General features: G+C 43.5%; 1 protein-coding gene across 1 annotated transcript; it reads left to right on the top strand.

Moving 5' to 3' along the window:
- Positions 1 to 1,220: 1,220 nt before the first annotated feature.
- Positions 1,221 to 21,617, top strand: MYLIP (myosin regulatory light chain interacting protein). The gene is made up of 7 exons (XM_055322968.1): positions 1,221 to 1,463; positions 2,520 to 2,710; positions 14,602 to 14,787; positions 16,126 to 16,323; positions 17,005 to 17,169; positions 18,064 to 18,484; positions 20,045 to 21,617. The coding sequence occupies exons 1-7, from the start codon at positions 1,377 to 1,379 to the stop codon at positions 20,132 to 20,134; spliced, it is 1,338 nt and encodes a 445-aa protein (XP_055178943.1). The 5' UTR covers positions 1,221 to 1,376; the 3' UTR covers positions 20,135 to 21,617.
- The last annotated feature ends 1,596 nt before the right edge of the window (positions 21,618 to 23,213 follow it).

The following is a 23,213-nucleotide window of genomic DNA, read 5'->3' as shown; positions in this document are numbered from 1 at the left end:
AGATGAAGCAGGCTTTCCAAGGGTCCAAGACTGAAACCCGCATCTCATTTCTCGTATAAAGAAACCAAAGAGGTAGGCTAACTCGTGCATTGTCAAAAAGAAATAAGTAGTAAATGAGTGAAGACTAGGAGGCCTTTAATTACTAATAGCTACTGCTGAGGTTACCACCTGTTCGGTTCTGAGAGAAGTCCCTAACCTTCAAGATGGGGATAACATCTGGTTGCCTGAGAGAAGGGACCGGCAGCACAGCAAGTGCTCAATTAACGTTTAATGAATGAATAACGCATGAGACAGGATGAACGAGAGAGGGCCTTGGAGCCCCATAAGGTGTTCTGATTCAGTACAACCTGTAAACAGAAGCCTCTGGAGAAGATTTATGCCAAAGTGCTAGATCCAGCTCCACGCAAGATGCAGCTCAGTGGTCAACTGGAAAAAAAAAAAAAAAAAGAAAGAAAGATTTTATTTATTCATTCATGAGAGACGCAGAGAGAGACAGAGAGAAGCAGAGACACAGGCAGAGGGAGGAGCAGGCTCCCTGGGGGATTCGATTCCACGACTGAGCCACACAGGTGGCCCTGCAAAAAAAAAAAAAAGAAAGAAAGAAAGAAAGAAAAAAAAAACTTTTATACTCAGATTTTTTTTTTCCCACTGCCGAGGTCTAAAATGAGGAGCGATCCCTCCGCCTTCCAACAGCCCACGGTGGCAACCCCCGGGGGGCGGGGGGGCAGTTTGCTCCGGGCTCGGGGGTTGCTCCCTTTGCCTTGGGCATTCACCTCCCGTAGGCATTCTTGCAGCGACCCAAGGCTCCCGGAGAACGGTGGATCCCAGGCAGGCAGAGGGGCGCCCCCCCCCCACGCCCCCGCCCCGGGGCCGCTCGCCCTGCTCCGAGGAGCAGCGTCGCCCAGCGGGCGGGGGCGGGGGCGGGGGCGGGGGCGGCCGGGCCGCGGGCCCCCTCCCCGCGCAGCCCTCCGCGCCCGCACGCCGCCACCTCCCGGGCCGCCCGGGGGAACTCAGCCGCGGCCGAGCGGGCGCCGCTATTGGCTGGCGCGGCGGCGGAGGCGGGGCGGGGCCGCTGATTGGCTGGGGCCGCCGCCGAAGGGGGCGGGGCCACTATATCAGCGGGGTCCCCGGCGCGCCGCAGGCAGTCGGGCTGCTGGAGTGCGGCGCCGCCGCGGGGACCCGGGCGGGCGGGCGGCCGGCGCGCGGGCGGAGGGCGGAGGCGCGGAGGCGCGGCGGCGCGGGGCGGCGGTCTGCGGCGCTGCAGCCTCGCGGGGGCCAGCGTCGCCGAGCCCGGGGCTGCCTGTGAGCCGCGGCGAGGCGGCAGCGCCGCGCGCACCAAAGAGGAGGCGGCCGCGGCGGCAGCGCCGGCCCCAGCCATGCTGTGCTATGTGACGAGGCCGGACGCGGTGCTGATGGAGGTGGAGGTGGAGGCGAAAGCCAACGGCGAGGACTGCCTCAACCAGGTGACGGCGGGGGCCGGGCGGGGGCGGCGGTCCCCAGAGGCCGAGGGGCCTCGCGGCGGCGCCAGGAGCCCCCCGGGGAGCGGACGGCGCTGCGGCGGCCCGGCGGGGAGCGCCCCCCCCCCTCCTCCTCCTCCTCCTCCTCCTCCTCCTCCTCCTCCTCGCGGCCGTGGGGCCCGCGGTCCCCGCAGGCTGGGAGCGCGCGGGGGGGGGCGGGGGGGACGCGCGCGGTGGGCCTGCCCCCCCCCCAGCCCCGCACTTTCCCGGAAGAAGGCGGCCCGGCACACCTGCCGCAGGTGTGTGCATGATGCCGCCTGTCGGGTCCCCCGCGGCGTCTGGCGGTGCCACCTGAGCCCCCAGATGAGGTGGCTGCTGGGCAGACAGGCGACGCTCTTGTCTCTTGCTGCTTCTCCAATGCACCGTCCACCTGCACCTCCCGGTTTGCGGGGCCCCCGACGGCCGCGGGTTTGGGTCACCCACTCCGTTACCTTGAAAGCACGCATTGCCCTTAGGAGTTAACGACGACTGGCTCGAAACTGCACGTTGGTGTGACAGACAGAAAATCTGGTCTCAAGGGGAACGCTGTGCCCTCAAACCCCCTAGACCTGAGCTGTTTGGAAAACCTCCTAGCGGACACTTGTGGCGTGTTTCCTCACTGTGGTTGTTTCTTGGAGTCCAGATGGTTAAAATTGTCCAGATAATCTGCCAAATCAGCTGTGCGGATTGTGCTGGTGGAGGGGATTCCGGTGATTGGAATAAGAGAAAATACCCTGTAGATTGCCTCCCTCGGCCTTTCTGGAAGGCTACTCTGGAGGACTCCTTTCTCCCTACTGCAGTTGACGGTGTCCTAGGTGTTAAAGGAAGCACAAAGCCTCTCTGTTGGTTTAACAACACTGGGACCTTAGAACTTTGTTCTTACAGCTTAAGGCAGGAATTGTAGCACCTTTGTTGAACGTTGTGAAAAGCAGGCGGGAAGCTTGCACCCAGACGGTGTCCTTGGGTTTGCTTTGACCACATGGACCATTTGCTCATCCATATTGCTCTCCTTTTCTGTTCTAGGTGTGCAGGCGGCTGGGAATTATAGAAGTTGATTACTTTGGACTGCAGTTTACGGGTAGCAAAGGCGAAAGTTTATGGCTAAATCTGAGAAATCGGATCTCCCAGCAGATGGATGGGCTAGCCCCTTACCGGCTTAAACTGAGAGTCAAATTCTTCGTGGAACCTCATCTCATCTTACAGGAGCAGACGAGGTAAAGTGGCACTGAAATAAACCAATGTCACATACATACATAGACCTTTGATTCCGTTTAGAAAGGGCTGTTGCACCTCCCCAGAGATGTTCACAGGCAAACGTGGTTGACACAGAGTGAGTTGGTTCTTAACTGAGAAGTTTTCCACGGCTCAGCCCTTTTGTTGAGGTGAAGAGGGAACCGCCTAGTTGGCCTGGGGTATGTTTTCTGTCTCTTGTGGGTTTTTTTGTCTTTATAAACAACAAGGGGCAGGGCTGGATTCTTGTGAACACTGGCAATCGGTGCCACAGGCAGGAAAAAAAAAAAAAGGTTAAAAACCCAACTGACTTCCTGATAGCCGCATCAAATGCCCGATAGTAACCTCTGCCTCAGCAGTGTTACTACAGGTCATTGTAGAGGGTTCTAACAGAAAGCAGGAAACAGTTTCTCTTGGGTTACTTAAACTTGGTCAATTTAAGCCTAGTGTCAAATTACAACATGTAGCAAAGCGCTCCATCTGACTTCATGCAGAATTTTGGAAGTTTTTAAGCATCTTGAAAACTTAGAAAAACACTGTAGGGCCGGTGTAACGGAACTTGAACCCACACATCTGTAACACATGATTGTTTAGATTTGACTTTATCTCTTTACTTGTAGAAAACCACCAGCAGTGGTAGACAACTGGAGCACGTGGGTGCCTTTTTCAAACAGAAAATATTTTCTCCCCCTGGACTGACTGTAGTACTTTTCAAGGATGAGCCAAATTAGGAAACTGGCATTCAGTATTTATTGCTGAAATGCAAGAGACCTGAATCTTATAGTGGCATGTTAAGAAAAAAAGAAAGGAAGAAAACGACTTTTAGAGACAACAAACTTTGGATCTGAGTTCTGATATTTTTCATAATCCTTTGGGTTGGAAATTCACCACACATGAAAAATGTGTGACAATCTCAAGGTATGATAAGTGAGCAAAATCCTTTAAGGGTTGTTCTCATGTGTTTTTTTTTTTTTTTCTCCTCTGCTGAAGGACTGATGGAAACATATTTTGAAATACTGTTCATTTGAATTTGAAATGTCTCTTCTACCTGGTTAGGGAGCTTTAAACAGTGAGGGAGATGTTCAGTTTTATTTCTGAGGCAAGCTAGTATATCAAATTCTTAGTGTTCTTGGAAATCTCTTGCAAAATATTCACATGATTGCATGTGTAGTAAGGCTGTTTTAGCGGTTTTTGTTAATCAGAATAGGTTGTGTTTTGTTTTTGTTTTTTTACCTTAAAGCAGACTTGTGAAGGTTTCCACTCTGCACTTCAAGATAATGGAGTAGAGGGATCCCTGGGTGGCGCAGCGGTTTGGCGCCTGCCTTTGGCCCAGGGCGCGATCCTGGAGACCCGGGATCGAGTCCCACATCGGGCTCCCGGTGCATGGAGCCTGCTTCTCCCTCTGCCTGTGTCTCTGCCTCTCTCTCTCTGTGACTATCATAAATAAATAAATAAAAAATTTAAAAAAAAAAAAAAAAAAAAAAAAAAAAAGATAATGGAGTAGAGTAAGAGAAGAGGACACACACACACACACACACACACACACACACACATACTACAGCACATTGGAATTTTCATTGTGTAGTTTTATCATGGTTTTATCATGTAGATTTATCATGATATCAATCCTTTCTGGGTCTCCAGATGCAAATCTGTCTTGAGGATATGAATTTATTTTTTAAGTTTGCAGCAGCTTTGAGGACATCTCATTTAAACAATGGCTGAAGTCATAACAGCATGATCCAATTGTGTTATGAATGATGAAGACTTTAGAGTTTGCTCTTAGATGGTCTTTACCTGTGCTTTTCTGCAATTGAGTTAATAGCCATTATTAAGTCTACTTTATTCCTGCAGGAAATAGAGAGATTCTGTGAATTAGAATAGAAATCAAATTTCCTTCTTTGTTGACTCAATTGAGATTCATGCCTAATAGTGCTCAAGAGAATACATGTACCTGGTTAGCCTAGGTAACTTTAATTGATTTCAGTTCCTTTTGAAATCTTATTAAAAAATTAGCATGGCCTAAGCATTTGACTTGCTTTTGTAAAATATTGGTGAATTTTACTTGTTTTTCATGGGGTTGTCCAAAATACAGAATTTGAAGAAACTGGCTCCTAAAGCAAGAGCATTCTGCTTTAATAACTGATTTGTAATTAGCATTTGTACCTTCTCAGTAGGATTCGGAAGTTATACTGGGTCCAGTGGAATTACAGTTAGCATTGTTTTTGTGTATATGATAATACTGAGCAAAAACACTGATTTTCCCTAATGTCACGTTAACCAGATAAAGCTGATTGGTAAACTTCTTGATATTTAATGATTCGTTATAAAATATTTATGTAAATTGCCATGAAAATAAAAGAGATCTATTTACCTAGTCTGTAAACTCTGCCAATCCAGCTATGAGCCGTGCTTTTCTACTATCTCAAAGTCAAGCCACGAGGGTAAGTTTAGTATACTGAAAGTGTCTAGACAGTTTATTAAATGGTACTGAAATATCCTGGCCAAATTGGCCTCTGTGGAGAATTAAAGTAGCCTCCTTACAGTAGAGCTGGTACGTGGGGGCAGTGAATATATGAGTTTGCATCAGATGAGGGAGGCTGCTGCAGAACGGCAGGCAGGAAGGCCTGATTTTAACGAGAGTACTAGGGGGAAGCAGAAGTCCCTCATTCTAGGTGCATCTCTGTCCCCAACTACCAGACTTCTAAGACTGAGCCAGCCCTGAGCTTCATCTCAATTGAAAGCCCAGGAAGAGTTTCTCTCTCGAAAATCACTTCTGTAAATTTTTCTTTGCTTCTGTGTCCTCTCTGTCTTATTTTCCTTAAAGTTTTCCTAAATACATTTTTCTGAAGACAAAGAAGGAAAGAAAAACCATATCAAGTGTCTGCTTAGATTGATACAGTTAATCTGGCCTCTGATTTGGCCTAATTTTAGATTTGGTTCTTCACCCAGAATATTATGCTTGACTTGAATTGGGGCTCTGGAAGGTAACCAGAGAGTCTTGTTCAGATTCAGCTGGCACATTTCAGAGACAGAGACACACAGGTAGATTCAGCAGATGTTTGCCATGCTGTGCATTAAAACTAAAAGTAAAACTCATATATTCTGGAAGTAGATGTGAAATAATAGTGATCTTTGAAATTCTTGCCTTTCAAAGGCTCTCAGTTATTCACAGCAATTCAGACCAGATTTTGTCAACATTTTCAAAGCCAGAGATTTGAGGATTCTATGCTTCATCTTCAGAGATGGTGATTATACCACCCACTGCAATAAAATCTTGTTTCTCCTGACTTTGCTACATTTAGGCAGAGTTCTCTGATCTTTGCTAGGGGTGTTCCTGCTTCCTCAAGACTCACCAACACCTGAATTCTCTTTCCCAGAAGTGAGCTCAGTACAAGTGAGCCTCCCGTGAATCCTGAACTAAATGTTCAGGAAAATGCTGTAATCCTGAGCATTGAATCTCATCAAGATTTCAGTGATGCAAGTGAGTGGTGTTGAGTTTGACTCATCCCTCATTAAAGCCCGCCGTCCTTCAGACTTCACGCAGTCATCACTCCTTGGGAAAGCCTTTACTGAGCCTTCTCAGGAGACTGAACCATCCCAAGACATCATGTAGCTTTCCTTTCTAGAGTCTAATGAGCGTATAACACTACCATTTTCCTATGTGACAATTTGTTTATTGTCAGCTACTCTAACAATTTAAACTCCATGAAGCAGGGGGTTGAGCAACATTATATTCCCCAGAGTCTGCCAAGTGTCTGGTGCATAAACATTTGTTGAATCAATGAATTAAGAAATTAGAAATAAATAGAAATGAGGTTAGCTGATATTGATAATAGAAATCTCCTTATGGCTAGTGAAATGCTGGGTAGTTTGCTTCTATAACTTGAGAAGTTTGAAACTGTCTAAAAGAAGTCTTGCCATTAAAAAATGTTTTGTAGTGTTTATTCTCTGTTAAGAACTTGCTCAGCTCTCAGCATTTTTTTGCTTCCTTCACTCTCCCCACCCCACCCAAGCCTTTTGTTTACTGTGGCTGTTAGTTCTCATCTAAAATGAATGACCATTTGCCTGGACCTTTTATGAAATTCAGATAGTTTTCAAGCCACAGGCTCACTTAGCCTAATTTTCAGACAATTAATAGGTTCTAAATACTTATGGAACCCAGGCTTTCCATTTCCCCCAACAAAAATCCCTTAGATGTCAAAATCTAGGGAAGGTGACGTCATTGAAATCCACAAAGCAAATGCCACACGCAAACCATAGGCAGAGTTGAGGTGACAATCTTGAATATGTTCAAACCAAATCACATGGATCTTAGCCAGGGCCTGTAATCATTTTCAAAATCTTTTAATACATTGTCGGTGTCGGTAAAGGTTGCTCTGCATAATTTACCTGTGTAGGTAGGATTTGGGATGGATGTATTCTGTAGGATGCTGTTACAGCAGTATTTATCTGTTATAAAGGTGTCACTGTGTTTTTCATATCGACTCTATGCCAAAGACTGGAATGACACATTGTTTTCTTCTTTTCTTTGTTCTGTATGACCAAACACAAAATAGGCCTCAGGAAAGAAAAGCAGATTTCTATATTGTTTTCCAAAAGTATTAATTAGATTTCTCAATTCTAATTTATCTATTAAGTCTTTTCTTTTTACTAAGAGTATAGGATGTTTGCATGATCATGTGTTTATTTTAGCCACAGATCTCCCATCTGGGCACATTCAGTGTCTTTACAAATTTCTCATATGGGTGTATTTGTATGAAGTATGCAATGAACATTAAGAAATAGATTTTTTTTTTATGTAACCAAAATGGACTTTTAATTTAAGCCTGTTGTTTTAAATGAAACTTGACTATTTAGATGGTACATCTAAATAGGGTCAGACTCAGGGTGACAGTGTTTTACTGCTCCAGGGTCATGCCCCACTGTAGCCTGCTTCCAGATCTCTCCTGGATTAACAGTACTCCTCACAGTCTGGACCGTTGGGAGAGATCTTGAAGGTAACACTTTGAAACTATAGGATTGCCTGGATTATTGCTTGTCTAGTCAGGTTTCTGTTGTAAGTAAGCCTATTTTTTCCCCAAGCGCAGATCTCATGCTTCTTGTAATTACTTTTGAAGTTGGGGGTTTCCCGCCCCCCACCCCCATATCTTTTAACTGCTTTGGAACCTGAGGAAGAGCAAATTTGTCCGTGGTTCCCATTTTCCATTTTGGGCATTGAGAAGGATTTCCTTAAGCTGAATAGAGACCTGACTTGGTAATTATTTAATGGTCCTTTCAGTTTCTCAATTGCAAACCTTCCACAGAGTATAGTAGATTTGATAGTTCATTTTAGGTATAGGTAACTGCTATTCATTCTGAACCATGATCATAAGGATTTTCACTAGTGTTACTCAACTTCTTATTATGAAAATTTACAAACACGCAGATAAGTTGAAGGTTTTTACAGTAAACAGCCAATACCCCCATCTAGATTCTACTATTAATAGTTTAATCAGTTTAATATACTTGCTTTATCACATATTTATTTTTGATATTTTTCAGAATAAGTTATGGGTAAGTACACTTCCCCTAAAGACTTCAACAATGCATATCATTAAGTAGAACTCTGTATTTGTCTATAGTTTTTTTTCTTTTGATAAAATATTTACATATGATGAAATGCATAAATCCTAATTATCCCATTTGATGAGTTTTGATGAATGGATGTGTCTGTTTAAACAAAATCCTTAGATTTAGAATATTATCGCCACTCCAGAAAGTTCCCTCATGCTCTTCTGAGGTCCATCCCTGCCCTCAGGGCTTCCCAACTCCCACCTCCACCTCCCCCACCCCCTCACTTCACAGTCAGGGTTGAATGTTTTTCTGGCATAGGTTAGTTAGGTCTATTCTTTTTCACACAGATGGAATCGTGAAGTGCATGCTCTTTTGTTTCTGGCATCTTTTCATTATAATTTTTTAGAGATTCATCATATATACGTACATATATATCAATGACTTGTTCATTGCTAGGTAGGATTCCATCATACAAATATACTGCTCTTTGTTGATCCATATCTGATGTTGGATACCTATTTTCCAGCTATTCTGAATAGAGCTGCTGTGGTCAAGTACAGTCTTTTTTGTAGACATATATTTTCATTCCTCTTGAGGAAATACCTAAGAATGGAATAGCTGGGCCACAGAAGAGGTCATCATTTAGTTAAGTAACTGCCAGGCCTCTTCCCTAAACTGTACCATTCTGTCCTCCCACTGAGAGTTTGTGTCCTCCCCCTCCCTGCCAGCCTGCTGGTGGGTGTGTTGTGGGTTTCATTGCTATGTCTCTATAATTAATTATAGATTAATAATTAATAATGCTAATTAATAATGTTAATTAATAACGTTAAGCACTTTTTTCACGTACTTATTGGCCTTTCCTACAGATTTGTTTGTGAAGTATCTGTTCTAGTCATTCACCCATTTTTGCTGACTTGTTGCCTTTGTTTTTTTGAGCCATGGAGGTTCTTTATATATACCAGTTCCTTGTCAGAGAGGTGTTTTATAAATACAATTTCTCCTGTGACTTGCCCAATTTCTTTCTTTTTTTTTTTTTAATAATTTTTAAAATTATTTATTTATTTATTCATGAAAGACACAGAGACAGAGAGGCATAGATGCAGGCAGAGGGAGAAGCAGGCCCCATGCAGGGAGCCCGATGAGGGACTTGATCCCGGGACTCTAGGATTATGCTCTGGGCCAAAGGCTGGCACTAAACCGCTGAGCCACCCAAGGATCCCCTCTTTCTTTCTTTCTTTTTCTTTTTTTTTTTTTAAGAGTATTTATTTATTTATTTATTTATTTATTTATTTGAGAGAGAGCACATGGGGGTGGGGAGGGGCAGAGGGAGAAGCAGACTCCCCAATGAGCAGGGAGCCTGATGTGGGGCTCAATCCCAGGACTCCAGGATCTTGACCTGATCCAAAGGCAGACACTTAACCAACTGAGCCACCCTGGCACCCCTTGCCAGTTGTCTTAATGCTTTTTGATGAGTAGAAATTTTTAATTTTGGATAAGCCTAACTTATCCATTTTTCTCTTTTATGATTTTTGCTGTGTCCTGAGGAACCTTTGCCTTCCCCCAAGTGATAGCGATATTCTCTTATGTGTCATTCTAAAAGTGTTATGGTTATAGTTTTTACATTTAAGCCTACAATCCATCATGAACTGATATTTGTTCCAGTGGAAATTAAGATACAAAACAAAAAAAAGTATAGTATTTTTTTTTTATTTGATAGTTTTTAAATACAACTTGGCAGTTAGAGCTTGGTTTAAAATAAACTGATGTGGGGATCCCTGGGTGGCGCAGCGGTTTGGCGCCTGCCTTTGGCCCGGGGCGTGATCCTGGAGACCCGGGATCGAGTCCCACGTCGGGCTCCCGGTGCATGGAGCCTACTTCTCCCTCTGCCTGTGTCTCTGCCTCTCTCTCTCTCTCCCTGTCTGTGACTATCATAAATAAATAATAAAAAAAAATAAAAATAAAAATAAAAATAAAATAAAATAAACTGATGTGGTTAACTGGCTCACTGGACTAAAGCAGGCTCATGGTGGTCTCAGAGAGGGTCTAACTGGGTGAGGGACCCTGGATGGCCAGGGCCAGTCAGGTCTCAGGGGAAAAATACTGTCCAGTTGGTGGCCCTGGAGAGTTTTTAAAAATAGCTTCTTAGCCATTTTAAAGGTGTTTTAGGTTTGTTACTTAAATGTTGAGTCAATAGCAAATGTGAACATAGTTGATTTACGTTTGTGTCACAGAAAGTTCTTCAAAATGTCACTGGGAAGATACCAGAGGGCAGTGATTGAGCATAACCACCTGTGATGGGCAGGTCCGCAACCCCTGCTGGTTTGCAGAAAGTTCTACTTTGATTATTAGACAATTTCTTTATGAGACAAGCCAGTGTTCAGAGGACAGTTCTCTGCTTACAGTTCTTAAAAGATAAATGACCTAACTTTATTCCTTAAAATTATGGAAAGGAATTAATTTTTAAAGTAGAGGAAATTTGAAGTACTTAGAAACAAAAAATATATGTGACTTTTTTTTAAGTTAGAATATGGCTGTCCTTAATATTACTCCTTTTTTTTTTTTTTTAATCTTCCAAATGCTACAGAAAGTGTGAATTCATTTGTACCCATGGTGCAAAGACTTGAGTGAGCCAGAATATTTTACTTTGGGCATCTATACTGAATCACATACTGAGTATTCATTTTCTTAATAACTGAGTAAAACTTGAAGAACCACACAGCCAGAAAAATGTTTAGAAAATGCGGTTTGAGCTTATGTCTGCAGGACATATTCACAGACATTTGCTTAAGACAAAGAAGTAAGTTGTTTTTTCCCCCCCAGAGGCTTTCTTTCTGTTTGTGATTCTAGCATGTGGCCTAAAGCGAGTTAGATATGTCAACCACTTTTGATCTTCAGTTAAAAAAAAAAAAAAATTCACTGCAGGCATGACTTCTTTGACCCCATCTGCTTATTTTGATATTATCGGTAATCTTTCAACCATTTTACAAAAAGAGATAGAAGAACATCTATGAACTAGACAGTTACAGAGCAGATGGCTCAAGAGAAATATAATAGGAAAAAATACTTGATTCAAAATCACCCCACTAACTATTGAGCCATCACTGGATTCCTTGTGGGAGTGTGTCTCCGAGCTCTGGCCATCCCCCCTCTTGGGAAGAGCACATTAAATAGTCTGTTGATGGCTCACCACAGCTGGTGACCCTTGCTGTCACTGCTCTCTTGTGGTGTTCTCCTGGAGAGCATAAACTTGTCACCCAAAAACCAGTTTGTGGCTGGGGTTACTGTGTTAGAAGATGTTCCTTTGCACTAAAAGGCTGTAAGTTCCATCTAAAAGGATCTATCAGATATGTTCACCCTGGGGTTACATAAACAATTATGACAAATCATTGTTGACTCGAAATGGAAAGGTTGCTTTATTGCCATGAAACTGCAAAATGCAGGAAGGGCCCTGTCAGGAAGTTTATATAAATGGTAAAGAGGAGGATTCTTCTACTTCTAGGGTATTGATTGCATCCATCCCAGAATACAGAGTATGGAGAAAAGGCCGTTTGTCCTCCTGCTCCTCTGTTTTAAAATTCTGACCCACAGGCTGAGAAAAGATCAGCATTAGGTCTCAGACTGCTGACCACCTGTTAATATTCTGTTACTGCTTCTTTGCCTTTGGTTTTGGCAGCTGCCTCTCTAGAAGCAGGCGTGGATAGTTTGGAAAGAGAAATTGGATCGATTTTGCAGGCTAAACTTGCACAAAGCAGAAAACTAGTCTCTAGGTTGATGCTAGGGAAAGAAGTTAAAAGATACTTCCACACGAGCAGTAATTAAATTGAGAAGACTTGGTTTGTGGCAATACCCCTTAAAATCTTTTCAGTACATAATTTCTTTTCTAACATAAGCATGTATTCAGATCTTTGTTTCCAACTAACGCCCCCTCAACTCCCCTGTGAATACAGAGACAGAGATGTGTTAACCAAGATGAAGTTTACTGAATGGCCATCTAAAAAGCCTTTTGAGAGCTGAAGCAATGTTGTAACACCAAGAGTGTACAAGAATGCTAGCCCTCACTGCTCAGATAGCTATTTTAAAACAAGCTATTTTTGTGGTTATTTCTTTGCCCCGGTAGGGACCCCCTTCTCAGTTTAGTGCTGTGTCAAAAATACTTTAAAGACTAGCAGATGTTTGGGTTAATAAAAACCATGCTTATCTTCTTTCGGTGCTTTTACGCATTCTTACTGTAATTTCTTCATTGGGACTTTGAATAAAGAAAAACCTGCAGTCTTTGGCAGAATCTGATAATTTTAAATATTTCTTTATCATTCTAGAACACACAAAACATTGAATTTAAACATCTCTTAAAGGAAGATTAATGGCTCTTGTCTGCCTGACATTTTGAGACTGTCCATAGAGCACCCCCCACTCCCGCCTTGTATTTCTAGCCCTGCTTCCTTCTGCTTTTCTGATATTGCTCATGTATCTCCTCTACCTGGGATGTCAGGCATAAGGCTAGTATATAAATAAAAGCACTGTTGAGTACTGGAATAAGGGTATCTAGCTCAAGTGGGAAGCTGGACTTATGAGCTCTATTCAGAGCAGTGTCGGAGCTTTACTTCTGGTCGTAATTCATTTGTTAATGGAAAGAATATTCTGGTATTTAAGCAAGTTTGAGAGGTTATAACAAGTCATCAAAGGAAGGTTAGACCCCTACATTTCCCAGAGACAAGTTTTATAACCTAGGCCAGTCTGTCCATGGCAGTTTTAGATACTCTGTTGAGAATCTTGGGAACTGGATTTGTGACAACGGTATAGGGAGTTTCCTAGGAGTGTCTAAGTCTGACACACCTTAGTACACACCTTAGAATAAAGATAGAATGTAGTATCATATGCAGTGGACAGGCACAAGTGGAGTGGCACGTGGGTGGGGAGAAACTAACCTTGGACCATGTGCAGTGTTCCATCCATTCACGGAGCCCTCTGGTGCTAGAGACACTTGGGAAGTTCGTTTACATGCAGCCAACTGTAGTAGAAGTTGGAATGTGTCAAATACTCTAATAGAGGAATAAACAGTTTGCATATGATGTGGGTGAAGGGGTATCTAAGTGAGGGGGGCACAGAAAGAATGCCCCTCGGGGCCTAGGGAGCAGCCAAGACAAAGACACGGGGATGTGAACATGCTTGGTCTTTCCAGGAAGAATTGTCCCTTTCTGGGGGCATAGTGGCTGGAGGGAAGGATGGGACATGTGGGGGCGCATTGGGGGCCAGATCCGCAGAACCCCGGCTTCATGCTAACAGCACGCTTCCTCAGCAAACAGTTGGGATTCCTTGAAGGATTTTGGGCAGAGAAACGGCAAGCTTATCCCAGAAGCAGTAGCTGGGAAGGTGGATTAGCAGAGTCTACAGAGATCGGGAGATTGTAAATTCTTGGGTAGTTGAGAGCCCCAAGTAGGATGTAGCAGGTATTAATAGGAAGACTGTAATGGACTTTAAAGGGTTTTCAGCAACAAAGTAGGTGAAAATAAAACAAAGAATCAAAAGTGGGTCTGTGGGTAAAATAACAAACCAGACTCTGATTTCCACTGGCAAAAAAAAAAAGTGGGTTTGGGAAGGAAAACAGTGAGTTTGCTTTTGAACAAAGTGAAATTAGGATACTGAACATCCAAATGGAGACCTCTATAGGCAATTGAAATTTGAATATGATGCTTAGAGAAGCAGGGACAAAAACTAGAGATTTGTGGGTCGTTTGAATTAAGGTAAGGCTCTCTGATATCAGGTCCATGTCAGGATCAAGTTTTTCTCAAGATAATTTCTTTAAAAAATTTTTTTAAAAATTTTAATGCAGAAACTTGTGAAACTATTTTATATTTGGTAATTTCAGTGTTACTGAACTTGCCTTAATTAGTTTTTGGGTGTTTTTTTTTTTTTTCCGGGTTATACTTTTTATTCCAGAGAAACTTAGTTCTTATTTTGCCTTAATGCTCACGATTTAAAAAAAAAAAAAAAAGATTCTTTGTGGCGAGCATTTTTGAGGTGGCTTTTTATTATGTATTTATTTTTTTAAAAAACTTTAAAGGTTTTATTTGAGAGAGAGAGACCATGCATGTACAAGCAGAGGAAGGAGCAAAGAGAGTAGCAGACTCCCCACAGAGCAGGGAGCCTGATGTGGGGCTAGATCCCAGACCCTGGGATCATGACTTGAGGTGCCCCTGGGGTGGCTTTTTAAATTACTGTATTTTCCTTTACCTGAAAGGGATCGTGAAGTTGCCCAGCAGGTTGAACTAGATACCAAACTAGTCCCCTATGATAACCTCCTTCTCGCATTGCTTTGCAGGCATATCTTCTTCTTGCATATCAAGGAGACCCTCCTGGCAGGCCACCTCCAGTGCTCCCCAGAGCAGGCAGTGGAGCTCTGTGCCCTCCTGGCACAGACCAAGTTTGGAGACTACAATCAGAACACTGCCAAGTACAGCTACGAGGAGCTGTGTGCAAAGGAGCTCTCCAGCACTACTTTGAACAGGTGAGGCTGCATTGGGGCGACTGTTTGGATCCATAGAGCTAGTAAATTTTTTTTTTTTTTTAGAGCTAGTAAATTTATACATGATTCCCAAAGAACATGAATCTATGGTATGTATATATAGATAATTGGTGAGGTTAAGACTAGACCATTGCCCAATTTAGCCAGTTATTTTCAAAAGATTCTTAGCTGTCTCTTTGAGAAATTTACAGACAACAAAATATAATCTACCTAAATCGATGCCCTTAAATAAAATGCTACAAAACAGGAATTTTTTAAGTCTCTGATCTCTGAAGAATGCAGATCTGTCCAAAAGTCCATCATGTATATTGGTATTTCCTTCATCCTCGCAAGGAAACCAAGAGACCTAATGTAGGTGTCTTAGTTATCTATTCTGGGGGAGAAAGTTACCCCAAACTTAGTAGCTTACAACCACAGACAGTATCTCACCTTTCCGTGGGCCAGAAATCTGGCTGTGGCTTGGCTGATTTCTCCAGCTCGAAATCTTTCATAAGGCTGCAGGCAAGCTGTTGGAGTTCATTGTCATCTGAAGGCTCAGCCAGAGGAGGGATCCCCTTCTGGGATCCCCACATGGTATGTTGGCAGGACCTTATCCTAACCTCACTACGTAGGCCTCTCCAGGAGGCTGTTTCATAACATGGTAGCTACTGATGATAAGCCATCAGACAGAGCAAGAGAGAACACTCAAGACAGAAGTCAAAGCCTTTTTAGAACTTAATTTCAGAAGTGAGTGACATCCCATCACTTTTACCATATTCTGTTCATTAGAAACAAGTTAGGAATCCAGCGGTTTATTAACACAGCAGGTACCCAACACACAGGTGGAGGGTATTGTACAAGGATGTGTATACCAGGAGGTGGGGATCTTGGAGGACTGTGTTAGAGGCTGGCTGCCACAACAGATAAAATAAATCCTGCATTTTTTTTTTCAGTTGCAGGTGATCTAATCAGTCCCTTCTAATGCTATATCATAATGAAACTTACAAAGTAAGTGTAGATACCTGCAGGAGAAGTTCTACATACAACATTTCTTATGTTTGCTTTTAGAGATTTTCCATAATTCTTCCAATTCACCCCTCTCCGGCATCCCCACTTGCTTTTTTTGCTGAATAATAATACTTGAGATCTGCAAGGGTGTCTTAGAAGTATTTTAGTCAATTTGCTAAATAAATGCAGCATCATTGCTATATTGCTCTAAGTCCTTGTGATATACAAATGGCAGCATCCACAGGATTTCCTGGTAAAAATGGTACACATTTCTTTCTGAAGACCACGGAAGTTCATCTCTCCATGCCTCTCTGCCCTTTTGGTGTCTGACAGCATTGTTGCAAAGCATAAAGAGTTGGAGGGGACCAGCCAGGCGTCGGCCGAATACCAGGTGTTGCAGATTGTGTCGGCGATGGAAAACTATGGCATAGAATGGCATTCCGTGAGGGACAGCGAAGGGCAGAAACTCCTCATTGGGGTTGGACCTGAGGGAATCTCAATTTGTAAGGATGACTTCTGCCCAATTAATAGGTAACCTACGTCTTAAAGTTTTATTTAGCCCAAAGCTTACTCTTTGTAGCTCTGCATACGAAAATAGATAAAACTGTAAAGGGATTTGCTAGACACTCATCTTTTAGGAATCAGATGTTTCATTTTGGGCACGTATATTAATTTTATTCAGGCCTTAATAACTGTTTAATTATTTTTATTTTATTTATTTATTTCTGTAAGGGTTCATTTATTTATTTGAGAACGAGAGACAGCATGAGCTGGGGAAGAGGCAGAGGGAGAAGGAGAAGCAGGCTCCCCACTGAGCAGGGAGCCTGATGTGGGGACAGGATCCCAGGACCCTGGGATGATGACCGGAGCTGCAGGCAGATGCTTAACCTACTGAGCCACCCAGGCGCACCTTAATTATTTTTTAATTGAATTTTTTAAATTATTTTTTATGAATTCAAGTGCACTGTGGTGAAAGTGTCGTTTCTACCTACACACACACACACACACACCCCACAGCTCACTGTGGCACTTCTGTCCACAATTGCTTTCCGATGACTTTTCTGACTAGGGAGCAGCGTGCTTACTGGTACCCCCAGCCAAGCATCTGATTTAACTGCAGGGTGCTGGGCCCAGGGCAATCCTACAAAGGTGCACACACGCTGACAGACCTCTGCTTCAGGGCTTGCTCACTTTTCTCTTCCCTTGTTTTAGGATTGCTTACCCTGTGGTGCAGATGGCCACCCAGTCAGGAAAGAACGTGTACCTGACCGTCACCAAGGAGTCTGGGAACAGCGTCGTGCTGTTGTTCAAGATGATCAGTACCAGGGCGGCCAGCGGGCTCTACCGAGCCATCACGGAGACCCACGCTTTCTACAGGTACCTAGCCTCTGTACACCGCCACAGCCTTGGCATCTGTCGCAGCTCTGACTTTTCAGATGACAATAGGCTCCTATGGTTTCTGGTTGTAGTGTCTGTGCATCTTGTGCAGAATTTAAGAAATCTACTGCTTTCAAACACGTTGTTAGTTCTGTTCTACTTAGCAATGGAGTCTTTGTCAACAGGGTCCTGCTTTTCCCACAAGGCATGCCTGTGAATGAACTGCCCAGACACACTCCCCTGTTTCTCTCATAACACCTCCTCCCCCGGGAACTCTGTTTGGGCCTGTCCTGCGACTGCTTTTGCCTTTTCCTAGCTGGGTGACCTAAGTCATCCCTGTGGTAGAGCATCTATCCCAATCCTGCAGTGCACAGTAAGGATTTTCTAACGACAATAGCGATACCCTCATTTCGTAAGGTGTGTTAGAGTAGACTTGTGGTTTGACCCAAATATTTGAGAAATAAGAGCTGAGAAATTTAATTGCCCTCTTAACCTTTTTTATGTTAAAATAGACACACAAATTTTGGAGCAGAATGGAAAATTTGTGAGAATTTTTAGCATAAAGCCAAGAAAGAAGAAAATGTCTTTTCTTGCCACAAGCGGTTTTTGACTATAACTCATATCCCTGGGGGTGGAGGCTCACATTCACTATCCCCTACATTTATGGCTGCTTTATCCAAGGTTCTCTGGGGACACTTGAGAAACATAGAGGTAGAATCATTGAAATAAGTTTAACACACATAAAACTGGAAGATTATACTTTCAGGCATGCAAACAAGAATATAAATATCTGCTGACACAAATATTCTTAGGCACAGTAGCATTTGAAGGTCTGAGTCACAGAAATGCCCGGGCTTGTCAGCACTGAAGCGGACATTCAATCTCTCCCTGCAGGTGTGACACAGTGACCAGTGCTGTCATGATGCAGTACAGCCGAGACCTGAAGGGCCACCTGGCCTCTCTGTTCCTGAATGAAAATATCAACCTCGGCAAGAAGTATGTCTTCGATATTAAAAGAACATCAAAGGAGGTATATGACCATGCCAGGAGAGCTCTGTACAATGCTGGTGTTGTGGATCTGGTTTCGAGAAGTGACCACAGCCCTCCCAACTCCCCGCTGAAGTCCTCGGAGAGCAGCATGAACTGCGCCAGCTGCGAGGGCCTCAGCTGCCAGCAGACCAGAGCGCTCCAGGAGAAGCTGCGCAAGCTGAAGGAGGCCATGCTGTGCATGGTGTGCTGTGAGGAGGAGATCGACTCGACCTTCTGCCCTTGCGGCCACACCGTGTGCTGTGAGGGCTGTGCCGCCCAGCTGCAGGTGAGGGGGTGCTCGGGGGTGGTCCTCCTCCTCTCCCTTCCCCCCACTGTTCACTGTTGATGAGCACCTGCTGTGTGCCAGGTGCAAGCCGAAAAGCCCAGCTACACCTGGGAAGGGCCTTCGTATTTGGTAACTTCAAAGGTATTGCTCTTGGGAAACATTTTGGATTAACATACTACTTTCAACAATGTAATTGCTTTAAGTCATAGGCTTTTTTCAGGTTCTGGAAACAAGGCTCAGACTCACAAGGTAACACAGCTAGTTAGTAGGTAAGCCAGAGGCTGCCTTCTGCTTCCTGACACGTAGGAGGATGGTCTTTATTATTTACTTAAAATAGTTGAAGAGAATACTAAGAAGCTGTGGTGATAGCTCACTTTTGGTTCTGTGGGGGGATTGGTGACTGTGATTATTTGTGATTAATTTCCTTTTATTGCTGCATATGCCTCTAGGGGGCATCTTGCATTGGCTCTTAGTAAGCCAATCTGATTTTCATATTAATACAAAAAAATAAAAGCTCATGTATGTTTTTCTTTTTTTGCACCTTACATTTCCCCTTATGATGATTTTTTTTTCAATTCGTTTTCATTTCTAAGAACTGTTCACTAAATATCACTGTGGTTTTATTTCAAAATTTAGCCCCAAATAATACCTGGTCTTTCAAAAGCTGCTAATTTCAGAGCTATTTTTAGGGTTATATACTGAGCCAGCAGGATGCCTTCGTCCTTCCTAAGAGTAGATCATGAGTTAATAACAAGGACTTACTTCTCCAGGAGCTAGCTGGGCATTCTAGGGATTTGCCTTTTTCTGCCCACATGGGCTGACCTCTATGTCCCCCTATGGCCAAGGGAGGGCAGTGCTTGTTGAGAAGCCAGCCAGAGACATAGAGCTGTGACCTGTGGCTCGGAGCAGAGCCATGTTCACTGGCCATGTGGCATCAACCCAGTGACGCTGGCCTGGATCAGCCCACTGAGCCAGGGACACCCAGACTCTGGAAACGTCTCAGGTCTCCTGCATCACTGCCAGAGGGGTTGCACTCTGCCGGGCAGGGACCATAGCCTCCCCACACAGCAAGAATTCTTTGCTGATCTCTTTATTCTTGGTATCTGGTTTAGAGTGGGACTAAAAACATAATCAAATTGCCTGAGGTTTACACTTTTTCATAATATTATGAATCCCTTGTAAGGTATGGACTTTCAAACTTGTTGGAAAGCAGAGATAGTGGGGCACCTGGGTGATTCAGTTGGTTAAGCAGTTGCTTTTAGCTCAGGTCATGATCTCAGGGTCCTGGAATGGAGCCCTGCATCGGGCTCCCTGCTCCGTGAGGAGTCTACTTCTCCCTCTGCCCCCCTCTGCTCATGCTCTCTCTCTTTCTATTCTCTCTCTCTCAGAGAAGTAAATAAAATCTTAAGAAAGAAAGCAAAGATCTCTACCACTTGAGAGCTAGAAATAGTCATGACCACAACTTACACAGCACGCACAATAGAGTAAGTGCCGCACGTGAACCCTGAAGACACACCCTTGAAGGTGTCCTAACAAGTACTGTGGGCTTTTCTTTTCTAGTCCTGTCCGGTGTGCAGGTCACGCGTGGAACACGTACAGCACGTCTATCTGCCAACCCACACCAGTCTGCTCAACCTGACTGTAATCTGATCTGTTGTGCGCTTAACTGGCCATGCCACGTTTTCCCTGGACTGCACTACGACTAAATTATAAAAATGATAGATCGTGGAGAAGATAAATACTCCAAAACCCATCGTCATGCAATATTGGGGAAAAAAAAAAGAAGAATAAAAAAAATACTCGTCCCCACCAAACACGCCACGCAAAGAATCAACAGCTGCAGTGGTGGGGGCCGGGAGGGGTCCTGGGACACGGACACGTTCCCTGGATGACTTCTTCTCATCGAGTAAAAGAATAAGTAAAATGTGTGATGTCAGTTAAGTGGCAGCATAGCCAAAAAAGTGGGTACCTTTTAGGAAAGGACGTTGTTCAGTCTCCTCATATATTCCGAGGTAAGTTTCCTACTTGGAGCAAATTTTGTAAGAATTCGTTTTAAGAATTTTCCTTGGTTCTTTTTTGTACGATCATGGAGCTCTGAACATTTTAATAGGCAAATTTTTCTTAAAGAAACAGTCATTTTAATGTCCTTTCTGTTTTTATAACTTGTTCAAGAAGGATTGGAAGGTAAACAGATGTAAAGATCAGTTCTGTGACTTTTAAAAAAGTTGACGACCGAGTTGTCAGATATAAACCAGTCCGGCTAGTGGGAAACAGAGACCTCGGTATGCACGGCTTCCTTTCTCCCCCTCCCTGTGCCCTCACACACACACACACCCCCCCCCCAAGGCTTTCGATTACGAAATGCTACCAGTCTCATTGTAAGATTTCTGTGGAGTAGTCTGCACTCCTTGGGCTCTTGAGTCGGTGGGATATCTTATTTAAGTTGAAAAGGGAACACACGTTCCTTGGGAAGCAGACCGTTGCTCACGGGGATGAAGCTTTATGGTATACAAAAGGGAGGGGGTTCTCTACTTCTCCCAGAAACTCCACTCCAGCTTCATCCACTGGGGTTGCTTTTGCTTGAGCCATCAAGCCTTTTACAGCCTTATCGTAGATATCTTAGATATAGTATGCTTTTTTTTTTCTTGGTAGTAAATGCTTAGGTATTAACTTTCGGTTGTCCCCTCCCTAGGTCTTTGAGGGGTTTCGAGTTTCTTTGTTTCTATATTCTTAATCACATTCTCCACTCCCACTTGGGCATTTTGGACGCTGGTCAGCTTGTGGGTTTTCTAGGACGTCGGGACACCTAGATGACCTTATTGGGTGCAATACTAGCTAAGTAAAAGCTAGAAGCCTACACCGTCACTTTACTGAGATTTCCGAGTATACTTTTCATATTGCCTTAATGTAGCAGTAATGTGTTTATGCATTTGTTTCTTTGCACAGACATTTTGTCAAATATTAAAACTCTACTTTTTTATGGCACATATTAGCATATAAGCCTTTATTCCAAGAGGTATTTATTTTTTCACTTGTAAAAAAAAAAGAATAATGTTTCCACATAAAGAACTCTGTTATATCCTAAAGGACTTCTGTCTTTTGTATTCAGGATAATAAAGACTTTAAAGCAAAAGTGGTGTTTGTGTCATCACAGTTATTATCATTTAAACCAGTTTTATTCACTAAAAAGAGCATTGATAACATCATGCTTGGTATGTCCTTTGGTCCTATGTGGAAAATTTGAAAATGTTGAAGGTATTGGCTTGGACCGAGAACATTTATCCCGTTATTCACTGCTCTGTTTTCTGGCCTGGGGTTGAAATGTAAGTGAAAATTGAATAATATATATAAGCAGATGAAAAGTTAAAACTGGGGGCAGGACTAGAAGGTATTGGGGAGGGATAGGAATGACAGAGTTGGAAGTTAACCACTTAAACCCAATTAATGCCTCTAGTTAGTTGCCTGGTTGGGACAGGTGAGCCCCTGTCCGGGCCAAGCAGCAAAGGTCTCCCTCCAGGACCATGTTCTGTGCCATGCCTAGCGCTGCTGCTAGGATGCACCCTGAGCTCGCCCATCTGCGCTCTTTGGTGCTGCTCAGGAAGTGCTTGGTGTTGTCCAGAGCCCTGTACATCATGTATGTAACTGATAATTATCTGTAGTAGTGGAAGGACGTGACTTCAACTGCAGTGGAAGTTCAGCCCAGTACCTGTATGATCATTTCCAGAAATAATCTTTTAAAAATTGAAAGATGGGGATTCATTTTCTATGATTCCTAGACCTATATCAATCTTCCATCAAGTTCTAGCAATCCTTTCCTCACTAGCCACATTTATTGAGTACCTAAGTAACTATCACATGCTGGAAATTTAACAGTGATCATGACATGAATGATCTGTCACTGCTTTATATAGAGAGGTTACATAATACTCAGAGTCCTAGAACATCAGCCACCGGAGGAGTTGCAGCAAGGTCAAGTTGCAGCAGGGTTGTGGAGTCATGAGAAGGGGTCATGAAATGTGGCAATAAGTAGGAGGTCTAGGGTTCTGGAAAGTGGGTGCGCTTTGAGAAATAAAGGGGATACTACAAGGTTGCCAGAGTAGTGAGCTGAGGATGGGAGTTTGGTACTGAAGGGAGTAAATCAGGATGGTCCTCTCGGAGGAGACCAGGCTAGAGAAGCATTGTGGTTTAGTATTTTCAGTCAGAGAGTGTGGGTGGGCATTGAGGAGACAGTCATGGACAGCATGAGTTAAAAGACACAGCAGGGAGGAATAAATGGAGAGAAAGAAGTGTCAGGAGGCCCTTCTGTCAAAAGACGCAAGTTATGAGACTTGATCAAAAGCATTCTTTCATCTTTTTATTAAAGGCTACAAAAATTAGTAGTGAAGCTAGAAATGGTTTTCCCATTTTCCCTACACCATTCCCATATGTCTGTACTTATCTCATCACAGATGGGAACTCAAATGCAGTGTTGATAGGTTCTGGGGTTGTCCCCTTAACTGCCATTGAACATTGAGTATCAAATGCCCCATGGGTGACTGCTCTTGGGTGAAGAATGATCTCTTCCAAGAAGAACTTGAGAAATGCCCTGTAGGACAGAAGTTTGAGCAAATGTCCAAGCACAGACATGGGGGAAAGTGCATTTACCAGTTACAGAATGTGTGCTTGAAGGAGGAGGAATGCAAGGGATGCCTGGGTGTTGAGAAAGCACAGAAAATCAGGAAAGCTAAAG

Source organism: Nyctereutes procyonoides, unplaced genomic scaffold, assembly GCF_905146905.1.
Source record: "Nyctereutes procyonoides isolate TBG_1078 unplaced genomic scaffold, NYPRO_anot_genome, whole genome shotgun sequence".
Classification (NCBI taxonomy): Eukaryota; Metazoa; Chordata; class Mammalia; order Carnivora; family Canidae; genus Nyctereutes; species Nyctereutes procyonoides.
The sequence above is the reverse complement of the archived record's forward strand: the minus strand, read 5'-3'. Positions and strand labels throughout refer to the sequence as shown.